The sequence below is a fragment of the Trichomycterus rosablanca genome, chromosome 14 (genome assembly GCF_030014385.1).
Source record: "Trichomycterus rosablanca isolate fTriRos1 chromosome 14, fTriRos1.hap1, whole genome shotgun sequence".
NCBI lineage: Eukaryota > Metazoa > Chordata > Actinopteri > Siluriformes > Trichomycteridae > Trichomycterus > Trichomycterus rosablanca.
In genome coordinates, this window is record NC_086001.1 from 20,641,682 (window position 1) to 20,666,834 (window position 25,153).

At 37.3% G+C, this 25,153-nt stretch overlaps 2 protein-coding genes and 3 non-coding genes across 5 annotated transcripts in view; 2 read left to right on the forward strand and 3 right to left on the reverse strand.

The window, feature by feature from the left end:
- Positions 1-18,401, forward strand: part of LOC134326180 (zinc finger protein 420-like) — a gene marked incomplete at its 3' end in the record, with an annotated part of 33,222 nt that extends 14,821 nt beyond the window's left edge. The window contains exons 3-5 of the mRNA XM_063008375.1: positions 13,732-14,665; positions 17,542-17,560; positions 18,282-18,401. Of these exons, the coding sequence (XP_062864445.1) occupies positions 13,732-14,665; positions 17,542-17,560; positions 18,282-18,401 (1,073 nt within the window). The remainder of the gene's footprint in view (positions 1-13,731; positions 14,666-17,541; positions 17,561-18,281) is intronic.
- trnaq-uug (transfer RNA glutamine (anticodon UUG)) lies at positions 741-812 on the reverse strand. The gene has a single exon. It is a non-coding gene; the product is annotated as a tRNA-Gln (tRNA).
- Positions 1,139-1,210, reverse strand: trnaq-cug (transfer RNA glutamine (anticodon CUG)). The gene has a single exon. It is a non-coding gene; the product is annotated as a tRNA-Gln (tRNA).
- trnai-aau (transfer RNA isoleucine (anticodon AAU)) lies at positions 5,747-5,820 on the reverse strand. The gene has a single exon. It is a non-coding gene; the product is annotated as a tRNA-Ile (tRNA).
- Positions 18,402-18,932: 531 nt separating the features above from the next.
- On the forward strand, positions 18,933-20,349 carry LOC134326182 (zinc finger protein 79-like; the record flags this gene model as incomplete). Its single annotated transcript, XM_063008376.1, has 2 exons — positions 18,933-18,946; positions 19,728-20,349. Coding segments are annotated over exons 1-2 (636 nt in total), but the record flags the coding sequence as incomplete, so codon positions are not given.
- Between the last annotated feature and the right edge of the window lie 4,804 nt (positions 20,350-25,153).

Genomic DNA, 25,153 nt, shown 5'->3' on the forward strand with positions numbered 1-25,153 from the left:
CTGTGTAATTGAGTGAATTCTTGCACTGCACATGGCAGAAGACTAAAAGAAATTTAGACCGTATAGAATAAAAGTATTAGGAAAGTAGGAGGTTAAAAGCATCAGCTTTTATTTATTCTTAAAAGAAAAATACATGAACCTCAGTCATCTCACACGAAGATCTGTTCTGCTCAACAACAGTAAAGCTCTCCATCGTTTCTGTGTGGCAGCTCCATAACTGAAGGGCTGTCAGTGTGGAGTGCTGCTCCATCCCAAAATATAATCGCAAATCATTGTTTACAGCGCCATCTAACAGCCAACTTGCTCTTAAATTACTAATTATTAACTTTTGGGCTTAAGTCAGACCTCACTGTGTGGTTCCATGGTGTAATGGTTAGAGTCAAAGCCAAAAAGAAAAATACACACACACACACACACACACACACACACACAACTTCAGACTTTACTTTTACATCTCAGATTTTTTAAACTTACGTGATTGATATAATTCTGAGCTAATTTAGAAGTTTTCAGTCAGTAAATAAGAGTAATTTTAGTTAAACATTGCCACCCAAGTATCAAAATAACAAACTATTCCACTGTTAAACTGCACTGAGTTAAGTTTAGGACCCAGTTGGCCGGTAGATGGCGCTGTAAACAATGATTTGCCTTTTGGTGTTACAATTCGGCATAGAACAGTCACATGTGGAACACTATTCTCTACTCAGCACTGATAACAGTGTTATTACCTAAATAAAACCAGGTTCCACCGAGATTTGAACTCGGATCACTGGATTCAAAGTCCAGAGTGCTAACCATTACACCATGGAACCACACAGTGAGGTCTTACTTAAGCCCAAAAGTTAATAATTAGTCATGTAAGTGCAAGTTAGCTGTTAGATGGCGCTGTAAACAATGATTAGCGATTATATTTTGGGATGGAGCAGTCACATGTGGAACACTATAACACTACTAGTGCTATTATGATATTCAAGCTGGATGAATGGATGGAAATTAACATGTAATTTAAGGTGACTCTAAACTAGCACAAGCAATTGTGATGCTCTGTTGTACTGCACATGCGCTGAATGCTACCATCCTGAAACTGCTAATGTTTCTCAATCTTGGACCTCACGCCGGGCCCGAAATAAAAGCAGTAAGGTCCCACCGAGATTTGAACTCGGATCGCTGGATTCAGAGTCCAGAGTGCTAACCATTACACCATGGAACCCTAACAGCACAAAAACTAAACGTAATGATTCACCATTTGCTAAGTAAATAAAGCAAAAATACACAACTTCAGACTTTACTTTTACATCTCAAGTTATTTAAACTTATGTGATTGATATAATTGACTGAAAGCAATAGAAAAAACTGAGGTAATTTAGAAGTTTTAAACACTAAATAAAAGTAATTTTAGTTAAACATTGCCACCCAAGTATCAAAATCACAACAAAACGTTCCACTGTTGGAAAATGGCACTAAGTAAACAATGACTTGCCACTTTGTGTTCTAATTTGGCATAGAGCAGTCATATGTGAAACACTATTTATTCTCTACTCAGCATTGATAACAGTGTTTTTACCTAAATAAAACCAGGTTCCACCGAGATTTGTACTCAGATCACTGGATTCAGAGTCCATAGTGCTAACCATTACACCATGGAACCACAAAAGATAAACAATTCAGCACAAAGGTTAATAATTACACCATTAACTCCACATGTTTAATGTAGTGTTTATGGTATTTAAGCTGGATGAATAGATGGAAGTTAACATGTCAGATATCCCAAGTTGCAAAAACTCATTTCAGGGCAAAAAAAAGCTAAAAACCTCTCGCACACAGCAAAGGATATGGGTGATAACCACATTTTTTGGAGCTGCTAACTGAACTGTGTACTAAAAGAAATTTAGAGCATGTAGAATAAAAGTATTAGGAAAGTATGAGGTTAAAAGCATCAGCTTTTATTTATTCTTAAAAGAAAAATACATGAACCTCAGTCATCTCACACAAAGATCTGTTCTGCTCAACAACAGTAAAGCTCTCCATCGTTTCTGTGTGGCAGCTCCATAACTGAAGGGCTGTCAGTGTAGAATCGGGTTTGTGGGTACATGCCCTGTCCTTGCTCACCGGCTGGTTAGCTCAGTTGGTTTGAACGTGATGCTAATAATGCCAAGGGCGTTGGTTCAAGCCCTGTATGAGCCACACCCACTTTAGGACTTAAACTAACAAACAAGTGCTCTTCTTCTAACTAGCAGGTCCTATTGACCTGAGCTTCAAACGTTGTCTCTGACAAGTGTGAGTTATTTTTAATGCCCCTCTCATTCAGGTCAGAAACATGTGATTATTTCAATTTGCCATAATTACCCTGCTGTAAAAGTTAGGAAGTCATGTGACCCATGTGTACCATCCAATGAAACAGCTGTGCGCGTGTCTCTGTGGTGCAATCGGTTAGCGCGTTTGGCTGTTAACCAAAAGGTTGGTGGTTCGTGCCCACCCAGGGACGAGTGCCTTTTATTGCACAACCATGTCTTTTGCTGAAACGGATATGAGACACAACAACAACGTGTAGTCCAACAGAATAGTGGAAATAAGTAACTGAAAAACATCCAGTAAACAACAGTCCTACAAGCACAAATATCCACCTGATAAGTCACCGGAGACTGGCTGTCCAAAGTGAAAGAATGACCTTTTGGTTTCTGAAGACATTAAATGAAGATACTAACCCAACATGGGGCTTGAACCCACGACCCTGAGATTCAACGTTACCAGCTTTTTTTTACCGACTGAGCTAGCCGGGCTTAAGCAGCGTGTCAGGACAGACAGCTCATCAGTCAGACCATCAGAGAGATTCACTAACATCACGACCAGATTAAGAACTAATTCACAGTTTACAAACAAACTAAGTTCAAAATAATCAACAGAAACAGACAGGAGGAAGTATGCACCACTCGGCTGGTAAAGAAGTACGTATTTTCAGTACAGAAGTGTGCAGTATGCACACAACACCCGTACGTACTACGTCCGCCATCTTACCAACGTCAAGTGACCATAGTTACAGACCGCATGCTCATTTCAAGCTCCACTCGCCAAAATTTTGAGTATTTATCGTCTTTATTTGCGCCACTTACTGATTAATCTATAGTCATGTATCCCGACTCCACACTGAGATGGCAGAGAGAAGTAAATCACAGAAGAGAACTAAGAAAGTTATTGATTTTTTACCTCAGAAATAATGTAAGTACTGCTAACCTTTAGCAACAGTATACTACATTACCATGATTAGACTACTACAATGAAAATCGTCTGTGCACGACATTGTGCACAAAATGAGTAGGGCTGTCAGAGGGCTCGTCAGGAGGATCATCACCCTACCAACTGGTGATGAACTAGAGTGTGTAGGATCCAAATGTTTTAGAGTGGCAGTTGGTGCTATTGATGGGTGCCACATTCGAATAAAACCCCCATCTGCCAACGCACAGTGCTACCTAAACAGGAAGCTGTTCTACTCAATTCAGCTTCAAGCCATCTGTGACCACCAGGGGAAGTTCAGAGACATTTTTGTTAGTTACCCTGGGGCAATTCATGATGCAAGGGTACTAAAGAACAGCCCTATGTATAAAAAGGGCTTATACCCACCTGCAGGACGATAAATTTTTGGGGATGGGGGTTATCCCTGCATTAATACACCCATCCGGCTCCTGACCCCCTATCGAGAGCCTGTGCAGAACCCTGTACAGGCTCGTTTTAACAGCAAACTGTCCAAGGCCAGGAATGTGGTGAAAAGGGCTTTTGGAATGATTAAGACAAAATGGCGTTCCATTTTCTTTAAAGCCCTTGAGGTGAGACCTGTCTTCGGTGCTCCACAACCTCTGTATCGCTCATGGAGACATCATTGAGCCAGAATTAACAGAGGTACATGTTGACCAACCAGAGCCTGTAATTAATGACATTACATCAGGTGAAGATGCAAGGCATCTGGCTGCAGCTGTCACAGCACCACAGCACAGCATACCAGCTCTTTATGAGCATGATTACATTTAGAAAAATGTTTTGTTAATAGGTTCATGTTTGTTTGTTTTTACGTTTTGTTCTACAGTTCTTGATTGTCTCTTGACATTAACAGTTTATGCATTATTTAAAAGTAAAACTTGAATATTTTTTTAATTACAATTTCCAATTTTCCAATTTTACCAGTTTTTCTATTTTTAATTGAGGTTAAATTAAAAAGAAAATTCTTTATGTCCATTATTTGCCAACACATTTTCTTTCTCACAACATGCAATAATACTACAACACTTTTTGATTTTCAACTATTTATTTTTTCATTACAATCTCTAGGATTTTAATAAACCTTTCCTCTCTCTCTCTTGCCTCCCTATCTCTCCTTTCCTCCCTCATTCTTGCTTCCTGGTCTCTCCTCTCCTCTCTCTCTCGCGTCTCTCGCTCTCGCTTTTCCTCTCTCTGGCGCGCCTCTTGCTTTCTCTTCTCCTCTCGATCTATTCTTTCCCTTTCTCTTCTTTCCTCCCTCTCCTCAGCCTCTCTCCATCTTCTCTCCTCTTTCTCTGCTGCTTCTGTCTCCCTCTCATTTTCCCTTTCTTCCATCTCCCTCAGATACTCAACTAAATCTTTCTCCCCTCGTCTCTTTTTGGCTGGGGCTTCCATGCTTCTCGAGGATGGTGAAGCTTCAGCAGCATCCTGGCCGGATGAGGAAATAAGGGTCGCTGGGCTAATTGATGATCTCCCACCTATTGCCTCATCCATATCCACATACCATTTCCAGGATGCTGCTGTTGCTTCACCACCCTCTGTACTTACCCCAGTAGGTGGACACTTAAGTTCCTACAAGATTCATAAACACAGTACAAGGACCTTAACTTGTATTACAAATCTTTTCTGATATTTTTACTGAAGATCTTACCATCAAATGAAGCTTACTTTGTAGTTTTGTTTGAGGTTCTCCCACTTCTTCTTCACATAAGTGGGAGTCACCTTCCCCTGCATTCGGTTCTCCAACACAAAGGCTCTACAATATAATGCACATAACAGTTATTAATGTATATAGCATACACTGCTTCAAAAAAAGTTTGGTCATTAAAAGTTTTTTAATGCTTTGAAAAACTTAAATACTAAAACTTGTCTTTATACCACCATTTGTAATTAATATTATGCATAAGATGTAACACAAATTTTGTTTTACGTCAAACAAACAGTCACTTACTCAAACCCTCGAACTGCTGCATTCTGTTTTCCAGTGAAGAGGGCCTGGTTGGCCACTCTCCACCGGATAAGATTTTTAGTGTCTTCATCAGACCCTCCAATATCAAACATTAGTTTTAAAAGGGATTTCTAATGTGACTGTGTAGAAACATTACAACAATCATGAATATTTAGCCTCAACCCCAAAGCTAGATATGTTTACCTTCCTAAAGATAGTTTAGGATAGCCCATCACTAGCATTACAGGTCAAATTAAATGAATCTATAGATAGATCATTTATTACAGCAGCTCAATATATATTAATGCAAAGTATTATAGTAAGCAAGTATTAAAGTATGCAAGTATTCAAATTTGCAAGTATTAAAATACAAAAGTATTAAGTACACATGTAATGTTGTACAACACTATGTATTTTAATACATTGAATAAAAAGTAGTATATCGCTTTTATTGTCCTACCAGAATGACAAAGTTTGAAGCCCAGGGCAATAGGACCTGCTAGTTAGAGAAGGATCACTTGTTTGTTAGTTTAAGTCCAAGAGGAGATGTGGCCCGTACGGGGATCGAACCCGCGACCTTGGCGTTATTAGCACCACACTCTAACCAACTGAGCTAACCGGCCAGTTTATAGTGTTTCTCCTTTAGATCTTTGTACATAATTCTACACTAACTGCATTCAACCAGCTACATGGCAGCACAAAAACCATCTGAGTTTGCACACTTTCAGTGAAGATCTGCAGAAATGAGCGGCTCCTAAACTGAATTTGGTTGTTATTGCACCAGAAATGCAGCAGTTTCATGTTATTTTAATGATCTGAGATCTCAGTCCTATTTCAGACATCGCTGTCTAGTTATTTCTTCTGTTCAGACTTTCTTAACACACATCTAAGAGGTTTTGTGGGTTCTTATATGTGTGAACTATCTACACTATACTGTATTGTGGTACACTCATTCAGTCTTCATCAGTTTAGACCCGCCCACTTAACCACCAATTTGCCTCCACAGTGAGCCTGTATAGAGATTTTTTGTGTGTACCGTCCAATGAAACAGTTGTGTGTGTGTCTCTGTGGTGCAATTGGTTAGCGTGTTCGGCTGTTAACTGAAAGGTTGGTGGTTCGAGCTCCCCCAGGGACGAGTGCCTTTTATTGCACAACCATGCCTGATGATCAAACCATTAAACCTCAATGTATATTATCTGGAAACAGATGCTCTTCCCATAGAAATATACTTTACATTTGCTTAATGGTAATAACTCTTAGTGAAGTCTTAATGAACAATTAAAACATCAATTCAGGTTTTTAGTTCAATTGGGGAAAATATTAACAGTAGCTCAACTTCCTAAAACCCAGAATCTACACGTACAAATCCTACATTCATTCCACAAAGTTCACAAAATACATGATTTAATGAGTGAAAACTTGAGGTTTGGAGCCCCTCTGGTGTGCAGGCTGGTACTGTGTATCAGAACTACTTACTGTGTGCAGGACCTGAGTCGTATCTGCTCCAGTCGCTGGTTGGCGGCATTAAGCTCAGTCAGGAACTTTAAGAAATATATAGTTTATATAGTTCACACATATAAGAACCCACAAAACCTCTTAGATGTTTATTATTAAAGTCCGTTTAAGCTGCTTGAATGGGGTTAGATACGGTTTCACTCCTGTGTGAATACGCTGGTGTATTTTAAGGTTACTGCTTTGAGTAAAACTCTTTTTACACTCTGAACACTGATATGGCTTCTTTCCTGTGTGAATGTGCTGGTGTTTTTGAAGCGTACTCTGACAAGAAAAACTGCTTCCACACTGAGCAGTAATATGGCTTCTCTCCTGTATGAATGCTCTGGTGTCGTTGGAGATGACTCTGCGTAGTAAAACTCTTCCCACACTCTGAGCAGTAATGAAAGTTCTTCATGTTTATGCTTTGATAAGACTGTAGAAACTGTTTCCTTGGAAAGCAACAGAAACAAAGAAACAAGTCGATTAATTAGAATTACTTTTACTACATTAATACCACAATAATATTAAACTCAGTTAGTGTAGAATTATGTACAAAGATCTAAAGAAAGTACACACGAACTGGCCGTTTAGCTCAGTTGGTTAGAGCGTGGGGCTAATAACGCCAAGGTCGCGGGTTAGATCCACGTACGGGCCACATCTCCTCTTGGACTTCTTCTCTAACTAGCAGGTTCTATTGACCTGGGCTTCAAACGTTGTCTCTGACAAGTGTGAGATCTTTTTAATGCCCCTCTCATTCAGGTCAGAAACATGCCATTATTTCAATTAGCCAAACTTAATGACCCTTCTGTAAATGGTTTAATGTGCACACTGCTGCTACTGGCTTGTTTTTCTTTTCTACAATGTAAGTTCAGACCTTCAGGTTCATGTTATTTAAGATCTCTCCATATATTTCTTCCTCATGTACAGAAAGACGCAGTTCAGTTTTACCCCTTTTCCACCAAAAAAAAACATGGTTCTTGAACCGGTTCTGTTCAGGTTTCTCTGAACCTTGGTGTTCTGTAGAGAACCGGCGCACGTTCCCGCCAGTTTTTGAAAACCAAGCAGCGTCATCATCGGTGGGCGTTACTTAACGAAAGTTAAGAGTAGTAATATCATGGCGGAGTGTGCATATTATGTGCAAGCATTTGTGCTGTTGTTACAGATGTTCATTTTTATGTAAAAAGCATCGATCTAACAATCGGTGATAAGAAGACGTGACGTGTTTGTCTCAGTTGTTGTTTTTTTTAGTTCGTTAACGTGAGAAGCGTTTTGCTCTTCGGTTTCACCACGACTCTCAGCGCAAATAGCCGATTTGCTCAGCGCTCGACTCGAGCGGTGAAAGATCACTAAAGTTCCACAACACGAACATCTGTCTGTGTGAAATAAACATCAAATCTACTCTAAAATACCACATGTATCTGTGTTTATCTGGATTTACACATGTGGTGTTTATGCAGCTCGGGGAGTTGAAAAAGCTTCACGCTTTATTTCTCACGTCAAGCGTTTTTTGTTCTGTCCGGGTCACTTTTATCACGTCATATCACACAGTTCATCTTTTTAAATGCACTTTGAAAATATCAGTGGCAAACTGGCTCAAAATGTGATCAGGTGAACTTTAAAAGAAAAAAATTCAGCATTAAGCTCCATACGAGACTCCAGCGGACGCCATTGTTGCTAACGCGCTATGCTGTATAACATGACACGCCCACAGACAGACGTCACGGTTCGGGTTGAAAAACCAAGTATTCTGTGGTGCCAGATTGACCCGCTAGTTCACTGTCTGGAACCTCTTTTTTCCAGTGGAAACACGCGGAACCGGTTCAAAGTCAAGTTCGGGAACCGGAACGGGCTACGTGCCGCGTCGGTGGAAAAGGGGTATGACACACGGCGCCAGAACAGTGCCAAAAGTCACGTGATTCCCAAATGGCATTTGCGGAACAGCGTTTGTATTTGTAAAACGTGTTCTATTTGTGAAGTGCAGTGTATTAGAAAACAGCTGTGCATTTATTAGAAAGTCACATATGCATTTGCAACAGTGGCGTTTTGTATTTGTAAATCACAATGTGTGCGTTAAATAGTCATGTTTTTATTTGTACATCGTGGTGTGTTTGTTTACAAATCGTATCATATTTACAGAATACGGTCTGTTTATTTGCGAAGTTTTGGCACTAAATTAGCTCCATATACGATTACTTAAATTAATTTTTACGAGTAAAGTTACTAGCCTAAAAATCTACTCAAGTAAAAAGTAAAATGTACTCAGAGTAAACGTTACAGAGTAAACGTTAGTAAACGTTACAGAGTAAACGTTACAGAGTAAACGTTACTTCGTTACTTTTTTAACCACAGGGGGGCGTGTCTCTTCTGTGTAATGCAAACATAACAAGTGGATATAAATCTCACAATAGTTGTTTTTAATTAAAATATAATAGAATAAACATGTTGATACAACATTTAAAACATTTAGTGCTGTGTAATGTGTCATTTTAGTTCCATAAAACATTTTGAACTGTATAACCACTAGTGATGTGTCGGCTCTTGAAAATGAACCGAGTAAAAGATCCGACTCCCCATCTCAGAATTCACTGCAGAGGCTTCCCAGACGCGATTTTATTTTGCGTTTTTTTATTTTACTCAGTAACGGATGTTATTTAAAATGTAGCGAATTACAAATCTTAATACAAAACATACTTAAGTAAAAGTAAAATTACTGGCTGTAAAATCTACTTTAAAAAGTACAAGTACACACAAAAAAATACTCAATTACAGTAACACGAGTAAATGTAATTCGTTACTTTCCACCTCTGTAAAATACTTCCCACACTCTTAACAGTGATGTAGTTTCTCTATGTGAATATGCTGATGCCGTTTGAGATTATTTTCATTAGCAAAAATATTTCCACACACTGAGCAGTGATATGGCTTCTCTCCTGTGTGAATACGCTGGTGTACTTTAAGGGCACTACTTTGAGTAAAGCTCTTTCCACACTCAGTGCAGTTATACGGTTTCTCTCCTGTGTGAATACGCTGGTGTTTTTGAAGCAAATTCTGTTGAGAAAAACTGCTTCCACACTCTAAGCAGTGATATGGTTTCACTCCTGTGTGAATACGCTGGTGTATTTTAAGGTTACTGCTTTGAGTAAAACTCTTTTTACACTCTGAACACTGATATGGCTTCTTTCCTGTGTGAATGTGCTGGTGTTTTTGAAGCGTACTCTGACAAGAAAAACTGCTTCCACACTGAGCAGTGATATGGCTTCTCTCCTGTATGAATGCGTTTTTTTATTTTACTCAGTAACGGATGTTATTTAAAATGTAGCGAATTACAAATCTTAATACAAAACATACTTAAGTAAAAGTAAAATTACTGGCTGTAAAATCTACTTTAAAAAGTACAAGTACACACAAAAAAATACTCAATTACAGTAACACGAGTAAATGTAATTCGTTACTTTCCACCTCTGTAAAATACTTCCCACACTCTTAACAGTGATGTAGTTTCTCTATGTGAATATGCTGATGCCGTTTGAGATTATTTTCATTAGCAAAAATATTTCCACACACTGAGCAGTGATATGGCTTCTCTCCTGTGTGAATACGCTGGTGTACTTTAAGGGCACTACTTTGAGTAAAGCTCTTTCCACACTCAGTGCAGTTATACGGTTTCTCTCCTGTGTGAATACGCTGGTGTTTTTGAAGCAAATTCTGTTGAGAAAAACTGCTTCCACACTCTAAGCAGTGATATGGTTTCACTCCTGTGTGAATACGCTGGTGTATTTTAAGGTTACTGCTTTGAGTAAAACTCTTTTTACACTCTGAACACTGATATGGCTTCTTTCCTGTGTGAATGTGCTGGTGTTTTTGAAGCGTACTCTGACAAGAAAAACTGCTTCCACACTGAGCAGTGATATGGCTTCTCTCCTGTATGAATGTGTTGGTGTCGTTGGAGATTACTCTGCTTCATAAAACTCTTTCCACACTCTGAGCAGTGATGAAAGTTCTTCATGTTTATGCTTTGATAAGACTGTAGAAACTGTTTCCTTGGAAAGCAACAGAAACAAAGAAACAAGTCGATTAATTAGAATTACTTTTACTACATTAATACCACACTCATCACCTAGTAATAAAAACATTAAATTCACTTCACGTCTAAGTGAGAATCTGAATTCAAAGAACATCAGGATAAAATACTTATAAATACTGCAGATATTAATAATTAAATAACTATAAATAACTTGATATAAATAAAGATATAAGAGATCTGACTTTCTCAACATCAGTCCTGCACCAAGCAAATCTAATCCAGTTCATGACAGGACTAATAATTAGCTCACAAGTGTAAATCTTTGGTGTGCTGGGAGTAAAAAAGGCTTCATAAATCACCACAATTATGAGCATAAAGCTATTTTAAACAGTCTGAATATATTAATCTAATAATATTAAATAACATAATAAAATAAAAAGAACAACAAATGCAACATAAACGTAAAAGAAACAAACAAGAAAACCCTTTACCTTCCTGTTAGAATCCTGGCAGCCACTTTAACAAAGCTGGTGTCTCCAGCAGGTCGTTTCTAATGAAGAACGTGCAGAAGCCAAGTGACTTTACCAAGTGACTCAGCTACAAGTCTAGAGTTTAGTCCTTAAATAGAGCTGAGGACAAAGACCCAAGACGAGTTCAAAACTCTGCAATAAGAGAAGAGTTAAAGTTACTAGCCTAAAAATCAGTTCAGAGTTCAAAACTCTGCATTGGTCAATCATCAGACAACCATTCACACCTTCTTGTGTGAAGTACTAGTTCATTATCTATGGAACGTGTGCAAATGAACTAGATGGAGCCACAAAGCAAGATGGGTGAAGTCAAACCTCACCTATTTATCTCAGCAGAGAAGTTATTTACATTTAATCCTAAACACAAACAAGGAATTGAAAGGCTATTCTGTAAAGTGAAATGACATGAACTTAGATAAAGCTTTTATGATAAGAATCTAAGTCATGTAAAATGCTGTATGTATATTTGTGTGAATTAGTTTCTACTGTATATGAGGAACAATAAGAAAACTATAAGAGGAAACACCCACCTATAGATTTATCTGTATTTATGGTGTAGAAATATGTGAACTGTTGTATTTACTGAAACACTTTCTACATTCTGAGCAGTGATACGAGCTCACTGAGGAAACATAAAGATTAATAAAGAATTAGAGCAGTTCATAACAGGAACACAGACTGTACTTGTACTCTGTATGTTTACCTCCAGCAGAGACTGGAACCAACACCAAACAATTCAACTCTACCCAGGGTTGCCAAGTCCAGCACAAATATCCAGCTCAAAGTCTGTCTAAACCCACCCTTCACATGCTAAAACAAGCAGACCTTGTTCATAGGTATGTGAGCGCAAATCCTCATTAAAAACATTTTGTACGGTTTGCAATGAAAGCTTTTAGACAGCCATGACACATTTTGAAAGTAGCCCAATTTGGGCAGGAAAATCGCAAGAGTTTCCAGGTTCAGCCTAATGTCTGGTCTAAAATCAACCCTGAAGCTGAAACTAGACCAGAATCCAGGGTGTCACAGATATTGGTGGAATGGCAAATGATCGATCAGTGTACTACTAGTGAATATTTTATTATTAATAATATACTTTCATTTTACATTCCGATACTTTTTTGTGATGTATTTTGTTTACATTGGTATTACAGCTAGTAATATTTTATTGTTAAACTATTAGTCATTTTATAATCATCATTTTACAGCCGGCCCACGAGACATCCCCAACTGGCCCGCATGAGGTTCGTGGCAATTAAAAATTAGATGTAAAACAATGTACATCAAACATGCATTACAACAGGATTGATTTTGACGGGAGCGCTATGTCTTTAAATTACCGTAAGTTTTGATTTACGTGTGTGCGAGTGTTTCCAGCTTCACTGTAATGTGAACAGAAGGAGTTTTTAACAAGACATTAACTTCTGAGGTATTTATTAACTGAAGTCAGGTGTAACGCTGGTTAAGGATCAGAATTTAGGCTCTAAATCGCTGTTATGATACTAAACAGAAATATAAGAACATTTTTACTCTCTCTACTTCTAATTTTCTGATTGTAACATCTAAACATTAACAGCTTATAAGAACTGTACAATCTACTGCTTTTCATAAAGAGTGAGCAGTCGTAGCCTAGTGGTTAAGGTACTGGACTAGTAATTAGAAGGTTGCTGGTTCAAAGCCCACCACAGCCAAGTTGCTGCTGTTAGACCCTTGAGCAAGACCCATAACCCTCAATTGCTCAGACTGTATACTGTAACTGTATTGTAAATCACTTTGGATAAAGATATCTGCTAAATGCTGAAAATGTAAATAAAAAGATAAAATTAATATTGAGCAGAATTAAGTTCACCTTATTGGTCCGGCCCTCCACGACAGTCCCAGTTTCTTATGTGGCCCCTTGGAAAATTTAATTGCCCACCCCTGATTAAACTCTGTTTTACGGTACTGATCACATGGTCTATGCTAAAAGTTTTATGCACATCTAAACCCTTTTTTTTTTTGGTACCCTTAAACTTTATAATAAAGGCCTTTTATATTGTCACATTTCTAGAATGTATTTAGAAATGATACATCAGAATGTCTTGATATTAACTGAGTGTAAACTACAGATGATGTACTATCATTATGAAGTGGAATTGTTCTGTGGAAACAAGTAGATTCCTTTTAATCACAATAACAATTAATGTAATCAAGATTATTCTATTTAATAATAATTTAAATTAATTAAGTTATTTATAGTTATTTACTTATTAATATCTGCAGTATTTATAAGTATTTTATCCTGATGTTTTTTGAATTCAGATTCTCACTTAGACGTGAAGTGAATTGAATGTTTTTATTACTAGGTGATGAGTTTAATATTATTGTGGTATTAATGTAGTAAAAGTAATTATAATTAATCGACTTGTTTCTTTGTTTCTGTTGCTTTCCAAGGAAACAGTTTCTACAGTCTTATCAAAGCATAAACATGAAGAACTTTCATCACTGCTCAGAGTGTGGGAAGAGTTTTACTAAGCAGAGTAATCTCCAACAACACCAGCATGTTCACACAGGAGAGAAACCATATCACTGCTCAGAGTGTGGAAAGAGTTTTGCTAAACAGGGTACCCTTCAAAAACACCAGCGCATTCATACAGGAGAGAAGCCATTTCAGTGCTCGGACTGTGAAAAGAGTTTTACTCAAAGCAGTAACCTTAAATTACACCAGCGTATTCACACAGGAGAGAAACCGTATTACTGCTCAGAGTGTGGGAGGAGTTTTTCTTACAGTATTGCTCTTAAAGTACACCAGCGTATTCACACTGGAGAAAAGCCCTATCACTGCTCAGAGTGTGGAAAGGGTTTTATTCAAAGAAGTGACCTTAAAGTACACCAGCGTGTTCACACTGGAGAGAAGCCGTATCACTGCTTAGAGTGTGGAAAGAGTTTTGCTCAACAGAATAACCTTCAAAAACACCAGCGTATTTACACAGGAGAAAAACCGTATTACTGCTCAGAGTGTCGAAAGAGTTTTGCTGAACATGGTACTTTTCAAAAACACCAGCGTATTCACACAGGAGAGAAACCATATAACTGCACTGAGTGTGGAAAGAGTTTTGCTGAACATGGTACCCTTCAAAAACACCAGCGTATTCACACAGGGGAGAAACCATATTACTGCTCAGAGTGTGGAAAGAGTTTTGCTGAGCATAGTACCCTTCAAAACCACCAGCGTATTCACACAGGAGAGAAACCGTATAACTGCACTGAGTGTGGAAAAAGTTTTACTCAAAGTAGTGCCCTTAAAGTACACCAGCGCATTCACACAGGAGAGAAACCGTATAACTGCACTGAGTGTGGAAAAAGTTTTACTCAAAGTAGTGTCCTTACAGTACACCAGCGTATTCACACAGGAGAGAAGCCGTATCACTGCTCAGAGTGTGGGAAGTTTTTTGCTCATGAAAATAATCTCAAACAGCATCAGCGTATTCACATAGAAAAACTACATCACTGTTAAGAGTGTGGGAAGTATTTTATTGCACATTATGTTCTCCAACAACACCAGCACATTCACACAGGAGAGAGGTCGTATCACTGTTCACTGTCTGAAAAGAACTTTAGTGAAAGGAATATTCTTTAAGTACACCACACCAGCACATTCACATAAGAGGATGACTCATATTGCTGCTTATAGTGAGGATGAAGTTTTACTGGAAGCAGCATTTTTAATAGTTTTTGTGACTGGAGTCGTCTAGAAAAACATTCAGAGGAGAAAATAAAATGATACTCCACTACTGCATGTACAGAAAAAGCTATGTGTACTTTCTTTTTCTACTAATATCCACTAGAACTGTTCTACTTCAATTATCAAATGTACATGATGGTATGAATATTATCATTAATCATCAAATGTAATGTGGTGTAATGTACCAACCTCAGATCTGAATCTGTTTATTCATTATTCAAGTTTAATCTACTTTAATAAACACAGAACAACTTTTACTTTCAAGTGGAAGAATTTTACCTTGGTCTTTATGGTGTTTGCATAAATTCTTCATATTATGGATGCTAAGTTTTCATAAATGAATAGCCTCTTACTTTAACACTTCTAGGTCTACACTCCAAAATTCTAGTCTTTAGATGATTTCCACTTATCAAATAATGAACCGTCCTCAACCAGAATGTACATGTGTGAATGGAGGGCTGTGGACTGAACAGTGCTGCATTGTTCTATCATCATGAGTCTTTGTTCTTTGTGTTTATCTATAGACCAAATTAGTGGTAGCTAAACTCCTTTCCTTTCTCTTCCTAAAGCACAAACTTGTATTCATTTTCATTACATTTCTTCATTCTGCTTCATTTTCTCTTCTTGTACATGTTGGGATTATGTGTAAATATTTTTTTACATAATCTACTGGCAGAATGGGGTCACATTGCGGGTCAGAAAATCAGCATGCATTTTGGGAGATGCAGTTTATGTAGGATTTTACAGTGTATTTTAAGACAATCGTTCACCCAGTTTTGAGTCTGTCTGTCAGCTAGACAGACAGACAGACAACTCCCTCCAGAACAGTTATGTTGGTTTTATTTGCTGTCTAGCTGTATGATACACAGTGTGCATCAGAATGTAGTAAAACTACATAATGCCAACAATAAAAACAATAAAGAAATAACTCTCTGAGGCATGGAGTTAACTAATGACAAACAGTATTCTTCATCAATCTGCCTCCAACTGTCTCTTATTGCTGTTGCAAGATCAGCTTTGCAGATTTGAACCTTGTCATTGAACATCTTCTTCAATTTCCACCAGAGATGTTCAACTGGATTGAGATCTGGACTATTTGCAGGCCATGCCATTGACATTATATGTTTTCTTTAAGGAAAGTTTTCATGTCCTTTGTCCTATGGCAAGATGCATTATCATCTTGAAAAGTGAATTCATTATCACCAAACATACTTTCAATTAAAAAATTTCAATGTGGACATTGGCATTTATTGAAGACTGCCATCTCCCCTGTGCATTTACCTGACATGCAGGCCCATATCATCAACAGCTGTGGAAATTTACATGCAGTTATCCTCAACCATTTCATTGGACAGACACCAAGCAAGTCACAGCATCATCACCTCGCCCAATGCAGATTCACGATTCATCACTGAAGATCACTTTCATCCAGTCACCCACAGTCCACGATTGCTTTTCTTTAGCCCACTTTAACCTTGTTCTTCTCTGTTTAAGTGTTAATGATGGCTTTTGTTTGGCTTTTCTGTATGTAAATCCCATTTCTTTTAGGTGATTTCTTACAGTTCGGTCACAGACATTGACTCCACTTTCCGCCCACTTGTTTCTCATTCTCATCTTGATGCTTTGATGTCTTCCTTGGTCTACCAGTATGCTTCCCTTTTACAACCTTCCCATTTTGTTTGTACTTGGTCCAGATTTTAGACACAGATGACTGGGAACAACCAACATCTCTCACGACATTCCATGATGATTTACCTTCTTGAAGGAGTTTTATAATCGTCTCCTTTGTTTCAACTGACATATCTTGTGTTGGAGCCATGATTCATGTCAATCTGCTTTGTGCAACAGCTCTCCGAGGTGTGAGCACTGTTTTTAAACTGGAGAATAATTAGCAAATTTAATCTGCTGCAGATGTTTTGTTTTTAAACTGCAAATTACAGAGTTTTCCTCTACCACAACAATTATATTAGTTTCTTAATGCCAGAAGGTTGAACTTTTGAAAAATGAGTTTTGTGGCATGTCTGTTTTTGTATTTTTTTTTTTCTAAAAAATTAAACTATTTAAATAATATCCTCCAAGAGTGGTGATTCCATCATTTTTGCCAGGGGTTGTAGTATTTAAAGTGTTACTATTAAATGTTACTATTGAATAAAATTACTAAGGTTTAGATGCGCACTTAAACTTTAAGCATACTGTAAAACAGGGTTTAAATGCGCACTAAAATTTGCTCAAAACCTAATGTGCATTTACACCCTGTTTTACGGTACGTCACATGGTCTACACTAAAGGTTTTAATGCGCATCTAAACCATGTTTTATGGTACTGATCACATGGTCTATGCTGAAAGTTTTATGCACATCTAAACCCTGTTTTTTGGTACCCTTAAACTTTATAATTAGGGCCTTTAACATTGTCACGTGTCTAAAATGTATTCAGAAATGATACATCAGAATGTAGTTTGACTTCACCCATCATGCTTTGTGGCTCCATCTACTTCATTTGCACATGTTCCACAGATAATGAGCTAGTACTTCACACAAGAAGGTGTGTATAGTTGGCTGATGATTGACCAATGCAGAGTTTTTAACTGGTCTTGGGTCTTTGTTCTCAGCTCTATTTAAGGACTAAACTCTAGACCTGTAGCTGAGTCACTTGGTAAGAAGGATCTTCTGCACGTTCTTCATTAGAAACGACCTGCTGGAGACACCAGCATTGTTAAAGTGGCGTGCCAGGATTCTAACAGGAAGGTAAAGGGTTTTCTTGTTTGTTTCTTTTACATTTATGTTGCATTTGTTGTTCTTTTTATTTTATTATGTTATTTAATATTATCAGGTTAATATATTCAGACTGTTTAAAATAGCTTTATGCTCATAATTGTGGTGATTTATGAAGCCTTTTTTACTCCCAGCACACCAAAGATTTACACTTGTGAGCTAATTATTAGTCCTGTCATGAACTGGATTAGATTTGCTTGGTTCAGGACTGATGTTGAGAAAATCAGATCTCTTATATCTTTATTTATATCAAGTTATTTATAGTTATTTACTTATTAATATCTGCAGTATTTATAAGTATTTTATCCTGATGTTCTTTGAATTCAGATTCTCACTTAGACGTGAAGTGAATTTAATGTTTTTATTACTAGGTGATGAGTTTAATATTATTGTGGTATTAATGTAGTAAAAGTAATTCTAATTAATCGACTTGTTTCTTTGTTTCTGTTGCTTTCCAAGGAAACAGTTTCTACAGTCTTATCAAAGCATAAACATGAAGAACTTTCATCACTGCTCAGAGTGTGGGAAGAGTTTTACTACGCAGAGTAATCTCCAACAACACCAGCACATTCACACAGGAGAGAAGCCATATCACTGCTCAGAGTGTGGGAAGAGTTTTACTATGCAGAGTAATCTCCAACAACACCAGCACATTCACACAGGAGAGAAGCCATATCACTGCTTAGAGTGTGGGAAGAGTTTTACTATGCAGAGTCATATCAAACAACACCAGCGCATTCACACAGGAGAGAAGCCATATCACTGCTTAGAGTGTGGGAAGAGTTTTACTATGCAGAGTCATCTCAAACAACACCAGCGCATTCACACACAGTGTAAGCCCGGACTTTATATTTAATTAAACATTTTTAGTACAACATACATAAATTATTTAAGTTTTTTTGCTCTACTATAAAATGCAGAGTACATTGTACTAATTTGAGTACACATTTAAATGGGCTAAAAGATTTAAGTGTACTAAACAAAAAAAATTACTTTTCCATCAGATTAACTTAAAAAAGTTAAGTTAAGGTAATAAAACAGAAAAACGCCCCCATTTACATGTAAGTCCGCCTTTTTTCAGCTTGCTGTTGGTGAATCAGGCAGCCATTTGTTTTAACTTTTGAAACCTGTTGTTGCAAATTACTTTTTACTTTTCATTTAAGGCTTTTTGCAAAAGTAAACTTGTCTTCCTCAAATGTCTTTTGAGAAGTGGAACCTTTGTTAAACTAAGTGGACAAACATTTTCTTCCTCATTATGCTATTTTTGAGTAGCATGTACACCAGTCTAATGGGGCTTTTTCATCTTCCGTCTAATTTTGGTAAGTGTTGTACTTTACTTAACAATTTTGTTTAAAATAAATGATCTTAATGTTGACACTAAATAAATAATCAAACAGCGCTGCTTTATTTGCCGTATTTAGGCTACATGCTAGCATGTTAGCATGCTAGCCTTCATACGAAGCAAAGAGTGTGCTGACTTGCTTTATTTTAATCCTTAAATTAATGCTATTAATGTTGATTTTAATACTTCTGTTTCTTGTTTCTTTTTGTTGTTTTACAGGTTCATGGTTACTGTGAGGAGCTGTTTGTGTTTCATCAGAACTTTATATACAGTTTGTACAGTTTTAAAGATGTTTTCTTGACATGTATTTTAAGTAAATACTTCTGAAGTGAAATAAAGAAAAATAATTTTATAATTGTGTCTGTTTCTCTATAAACATTTGTAATTCATATTTAAAATGTAATTAACATGAAAACTAAGAAGAAATCAATAGTTTTTTCCATTGAGCTCAAGATAATAAGTAGAATTATTGGGAAAAGCAGTTGGTATAACAAAAAAAAGAAAGTTTAATCAACTTGCCTTTTAGGTGTAATAACTTAATGTTTTAAGTTATGCTAACTCAAGTTTTCATTATACATTACTTAACTTTTTTAAGGCAACCGGTTTCCTCAAATTTTTTAAGTAGATTGAACTCATCCGGGCTTACAGTGCAGGAGAGATACCATATCACTGCTTAGAGTGTGGAAGCAGTTTTTCTCAACAGAATACGCTCCAAAAACACCAGCGCATTCACACAGGAGAGAAGCCATATCACTGCTTAGAGTGTGGGAAGAGTTTTACTATGCAGAGTAATCTCAAACAACACCAGCGCATTCATACAGGAGAGAAGCCATATCACTGCTTACAGTGTGGAAGCAGTTTTTCTCATCAGAATATGCTCCAAAAACACCAGCGCATTCACACAGGAGAGAAGCCATATCAGTGTTCAGAGTGTGGAAAGAGTTTCGCTCAAAGTGGTGACCTTAAAGTACACCAGCGTGTTCACACAGGAGAGAAGCCGTATCACTGCTCAGTGTGTGGAATAAGTTTTACTAAACGATGTACACTCCAACAACACCAGCATATTCACACAGGAGAGAAACCATATTACTGCTCAGAGTGTGGAAAGAGTTTTATTCAAAGTAGTGCCCTTAAAGTACACCAGCGTATTCACACAGGAGAGAAACCGTATCACTGCTCAGAGTGTGGAAAGAGTTTTGCTCAACATGTTAACCTCAAAATACACCAGCATATTCACACAGGAGAGAAGCCGTATCACTGCTCAGTGTGTGGAAAGATGTTTGCTCATGAAAATAGTCTCAAACGGCATCAGCGTATTCACATAGAGAAACTACATCACTGTTAAGAGTGTGGGAAGTATTTTATTGCACATTATGTTCTCCAACAACACCAGCGCATTTACACAGGAGAGAGGTCGTATCACAGTTTACTGTCTGAAAAGAACTTTAGTGAAAGGAATATCCTTTAAGTACACCACACCAGCGCATTCACATAAGAGGATGACCCATATTGCTGCTTATAGTGCAGATGAAGTTTTACTGGAAGCAGCATTTTTAATTGACACCAGTACGGTCACCAGCGCATTCAGAGGAGAAAATAAAATGATACTCCACTACTGCATGTACAGAAAAAGCTATGTGTACTTTCTTTTTCTACTAATATCCACTAGAACTGTTCTACTTCAATTATCAAATGTACATGATTGTATGAATATTATCATTAATCATCAAATGTAATGTGGTGTAATGTACCAACCTCAGATCTGAATCAGAATCTGTTTTATTAATTATTCAAGTTTAATCTACTTTAATAAACACAGAACAACTTTTACATTCAAGTGGAAGATTTTTACCCTGGTCTTTATGGTGTTTGCATAAATTCTTCATATTATGAATGCTAAGTTTTCATAAATGTATAACTTTTTACTTTAACACTTTTAGATCTACACTCCAAAATTCTAGTCTTTAGATGATTTCCACTTAGCAAATAATGAACCGTCCTCAACCAGAATGTACATGAGAAGGTGTGAATGGAGGGCTGTAGACTGAACAGTGTTGCATTGTTCTGTCATCATGAGTCTTTGTTCTTTGTGTTTATCTATAGACCAAATTAGTGGTAGCTAAACTCCTTTGTTAAAAGAAATACTCATATTTACATTTAATTATCCCACCATCTTCTAGTGCATAAAACCCAGTTCATATAAATCCTAATACAGACTGCACTGACATGTTTTACAATTACATTTAAAAATAAATAAATACTATTGTGGTAGTTCAGGTGTTTTCTTATCATGGAGGTGACCAATTGACCAAGACCAGTTGAGGGGTCGGGAGACAAGTGTTTCTTTATTGATGAATAAATGTATTTGTTAAACTGTAAATTCCATCCGAGTCCTCTGTGTGATGAGAGTTGAATCTGATGTCAACAAATGTGTCCACGGTTGTTAAATGGGACTAAACTCACGGTCCATGTATTTGTATGTAGGCTTGAGCTGGAGTGACAATAGAAATTCTCTCATAATTACAGTGCTGCTGGTGAAGAAATGGTTGAATACAGATGATACAAATAAGCTAAGCAGAGTGGGTTCTGGTTAGTACTTGGATGGGAGACCACCTGTGCTGGAAGCTTTTATCCACACACACCCACCTTCACTCCAAAGCTCCTGTTACACACTGACCCAGCGGCTTTTTCTTCATCAAAGCTACACAATGAGACAAAGATCAGCTCATACTTTCATTCTTACTACAGTAAAACACATTCAACTGACTTTTAAAGTGAAGTTCAAAATGTTGTACAGACATCGTCGCCATCTAGTGGTGCTAGAAATAAATTACAGCTTGTTGCTTGGGTACAGATTTGTGACTTTATTAATATTATTTTATTTTTATAATTATTAATTGTTGCCGTTGTGTTTGTTGTAATAAAAAAACCTCCTCATATTTTAAAGTGTAAAAGCATAAACAGCACCGTCTGTAAAGATGAATCCTCTTGTGCTTATAGACTAGTTGGTTTGTAGTGTTATTTTTAAGCTTCTACTGGTGTGAATGTGTGAGTTGGAAAACAAAACATGACATTAGAGAAACTGCTTGGAAGAACGTCTAGGACTGACTGTAGTCCTCTCTAAAGCTACCTGAGCAGTGTTGGGGTAGTTACTCAAAAAAGTAATCCATTACTCATTACTCATTACTTAACTAAAATTGTAATGGGATTACTTTACTCATTACTTCCTGGAAAATATAATCTCGTTCCTCATTACTTTACTTTCACGTTACATTCTAAACCCAAACAAATACTGTATACTGGAATCACATCTACAAACAAATTCCATTTATTTACTTTATTTATTTAGTTTCAGAAAAATCCTCTCTTGTACAGAGATGTGCCTGTGTTTGTTTCTGCTTTAAAACATAAACGCCATGAACCAATCAGATTTAACATCATTAAACGAGTTTATTCCTTAATTATTTGTCCTTATACTAGAGGAGCGACTCGGTTCCTTTAGTTCATTTCAAAGAGTCATTCAATAGAATCGGTTCGTTCCTCCCAACACGTTACAGATAAAAAGTAATCACGTGACTGTACCGCGTTCCCCCCAACACTGTAGCTGAGAGATACAGGGCTAATGGAGATGTTTTACTGCTAAGCTGCTGTTCAACTCCAGTCCAGTTGGTGACGCTGGTGCGTCTTAAGTTGTTCTGCCAACCGCCATTAACCATCATAAGAAGAACAAGAAGCTGCTGTGTTTGTACTGTAGAGCCTCATCTGTAAGTAAAATATGTATTTAATTATAACCCTTATATTTCATTATAACCACATTCTAATTAATAATAAAACTAGAGTTCATAATAAAACATCACTGTGAGGATTTGAGGAGCTTTAACTCCAGTTTTATTTAAACAAACAAACTATTAGCTGTTCCGCTAACTGTTAGCATCACACATGATTCAGTACTGATGAACCGATTCATTGAACCGATGAATCAGTGGATTGTAACGGATTCAGAGTTTATTCATTATTAAATCTAACATTTTGATATAAACGCGTCACATTTTCAGCTTTGTTTACAGTTTGTAATGTTTGATAGAAACAGCGAGTTCTTGTAGCTTTGTTTACAGGTTGTTTTACAGGTTTATAGTAAAAGTTAAAAGTATTAGTACAGCACTGTTATTGGGAGTGGATGAGAAACTAGATGTAAAGAACATCAGACTTAATCATTTCACTTTGGGCCACAAAACCACTTCCACCAAACTCAAAGGGTTGTTTCCCAGACAGGGATTAAGGCTTATAGTCCAGGACTACATTTAGCTTTAAATAGAGAATCTCCATTCAAAATGCTGTGTAGTCTAGGACTAGGCTTAATCCCTGTCTGTGAAACCAACCCAAAAAGTTCTATTAGAAGTCTTTTCTGTCTGATGCTGCTCAGTCCCACAATAGTTTCAACATTTTCACTCTGTTTACAGCCTCACAGCATTAAAAAGAAACAGTTAAAACAGTCTGAAAGAGTATTCCTGGATTTCTCTTTAATAGGGAATAAAGTACATTTGTCTATCTGTCCGTCTGTCTGTCAGATCTTTTAATAATGCAGTCAGCAGAAGAGGGAGACGTCACCCCCATAGATCTACAAAATGAAGGATTCCAAGAGAAACTAATAAAAAAGGAGGAGGAAGAAGATGGAAGTTACTTCTGTAAGTAAATATGGAGCAATTTGCCATGTTAGTACAGTACAGTGTGGTTAGTATAGTAGAAATAATAAGAAAATGTGGATAGTGGGATTAGAACCTGTACTGTACCGTACTGTCCTGTGTAGAAGTGCTGATACTTCCAGTCTGGATTAAATCTAAGTCGTATTTATTTGTGGTAACTAAACCCACAACCTTCAGTTTCCTCCAGTTGTTGAGTTTCTTCTTCACATATTGATGAATTTCAGGTGAAGTCACTTTAATCCCTGTGGAACACGTCACCTCTGAGGAACACCTCACCCCAGAGGACCAACAGTGTGGAGGTTTCCAGATGAAGCCTGTGAAGAAGGAAGAACCTGAAGATAAAGATGAACTCAGTAAGTAAAACTAACATTTATTATTGAATTTATTTGTGTTTATCACTATCACTAACACTAACAGCACCACTAAACCCTCACAGTCACACAAACGACTCTAATCTCTATTTACACAAATAAATAAAACCGTCAACCCCAAATTGTGAGAATCTGTTCAGCCATGATAATAGAGACAGCAGCTGCACACAAACTACAATAATAATAATAGTAATAAGTTTAACTTATATAGCGTCTTTCAGCAAACTCAAGGTCAATGTACAATGACAAAACAAACATAACAGAAGGATTAACACAAGAGGAAGAACGATTACACATAGAATTCAAGAAGAAAAATGAAAGTATTGTGTAAAGAGAAATTCACAGAGAGAAGAGATCCAGCCCGACTTGAATTATGCCACCAGTATGCTTCTGAAATTGCCCCTTTGAATCAATTTTCATGTGCACCATTGCTGAGTGTGCCATGTTGGCAGTTAGATCTTAGGTATAAAATGAACTTGGGCCAGGCTAAAATCAACTTTTTCTTACAGAGAGGGACCAGTTCTGTATGATGGATTTTTTATTTGTCTGGCCCAACTTGAATTATGCCACCAGTATGCTTCTGAAATTGCCCCTTTGAATGAATTTTCATGTGCACCATTGCTGAGTGTGCCATGTTGGCTATAGATTTTAGGTATAAAATGAACTTGGGCCAGGCTAAAATCATGTCTGCGAGATATCTCACAATGGATGTCAGCTCATCTTCTAAAACTTAATCCCAGCAAGACAGAGATGTTGCTCATTCCTGGAGATCTGTCTCCAACCCAGGACCTAGTCATTTCTCTGGATGACTTCCAGATTAGACCATCTGATAAGGTAAGAAGTCTTGGTGTTGTCCTGGATAACCAGCTGACCTTCTCTCCTTATATAGCCAACATGACGAGATCGTGCCGGTTCCTCCTGTACAACATCAGGAAGATTCGTCCATTTCTCTCCAGGGAAGCTACCCAGATTCTGGTGCAATCACTTGTAATCTCTCGGT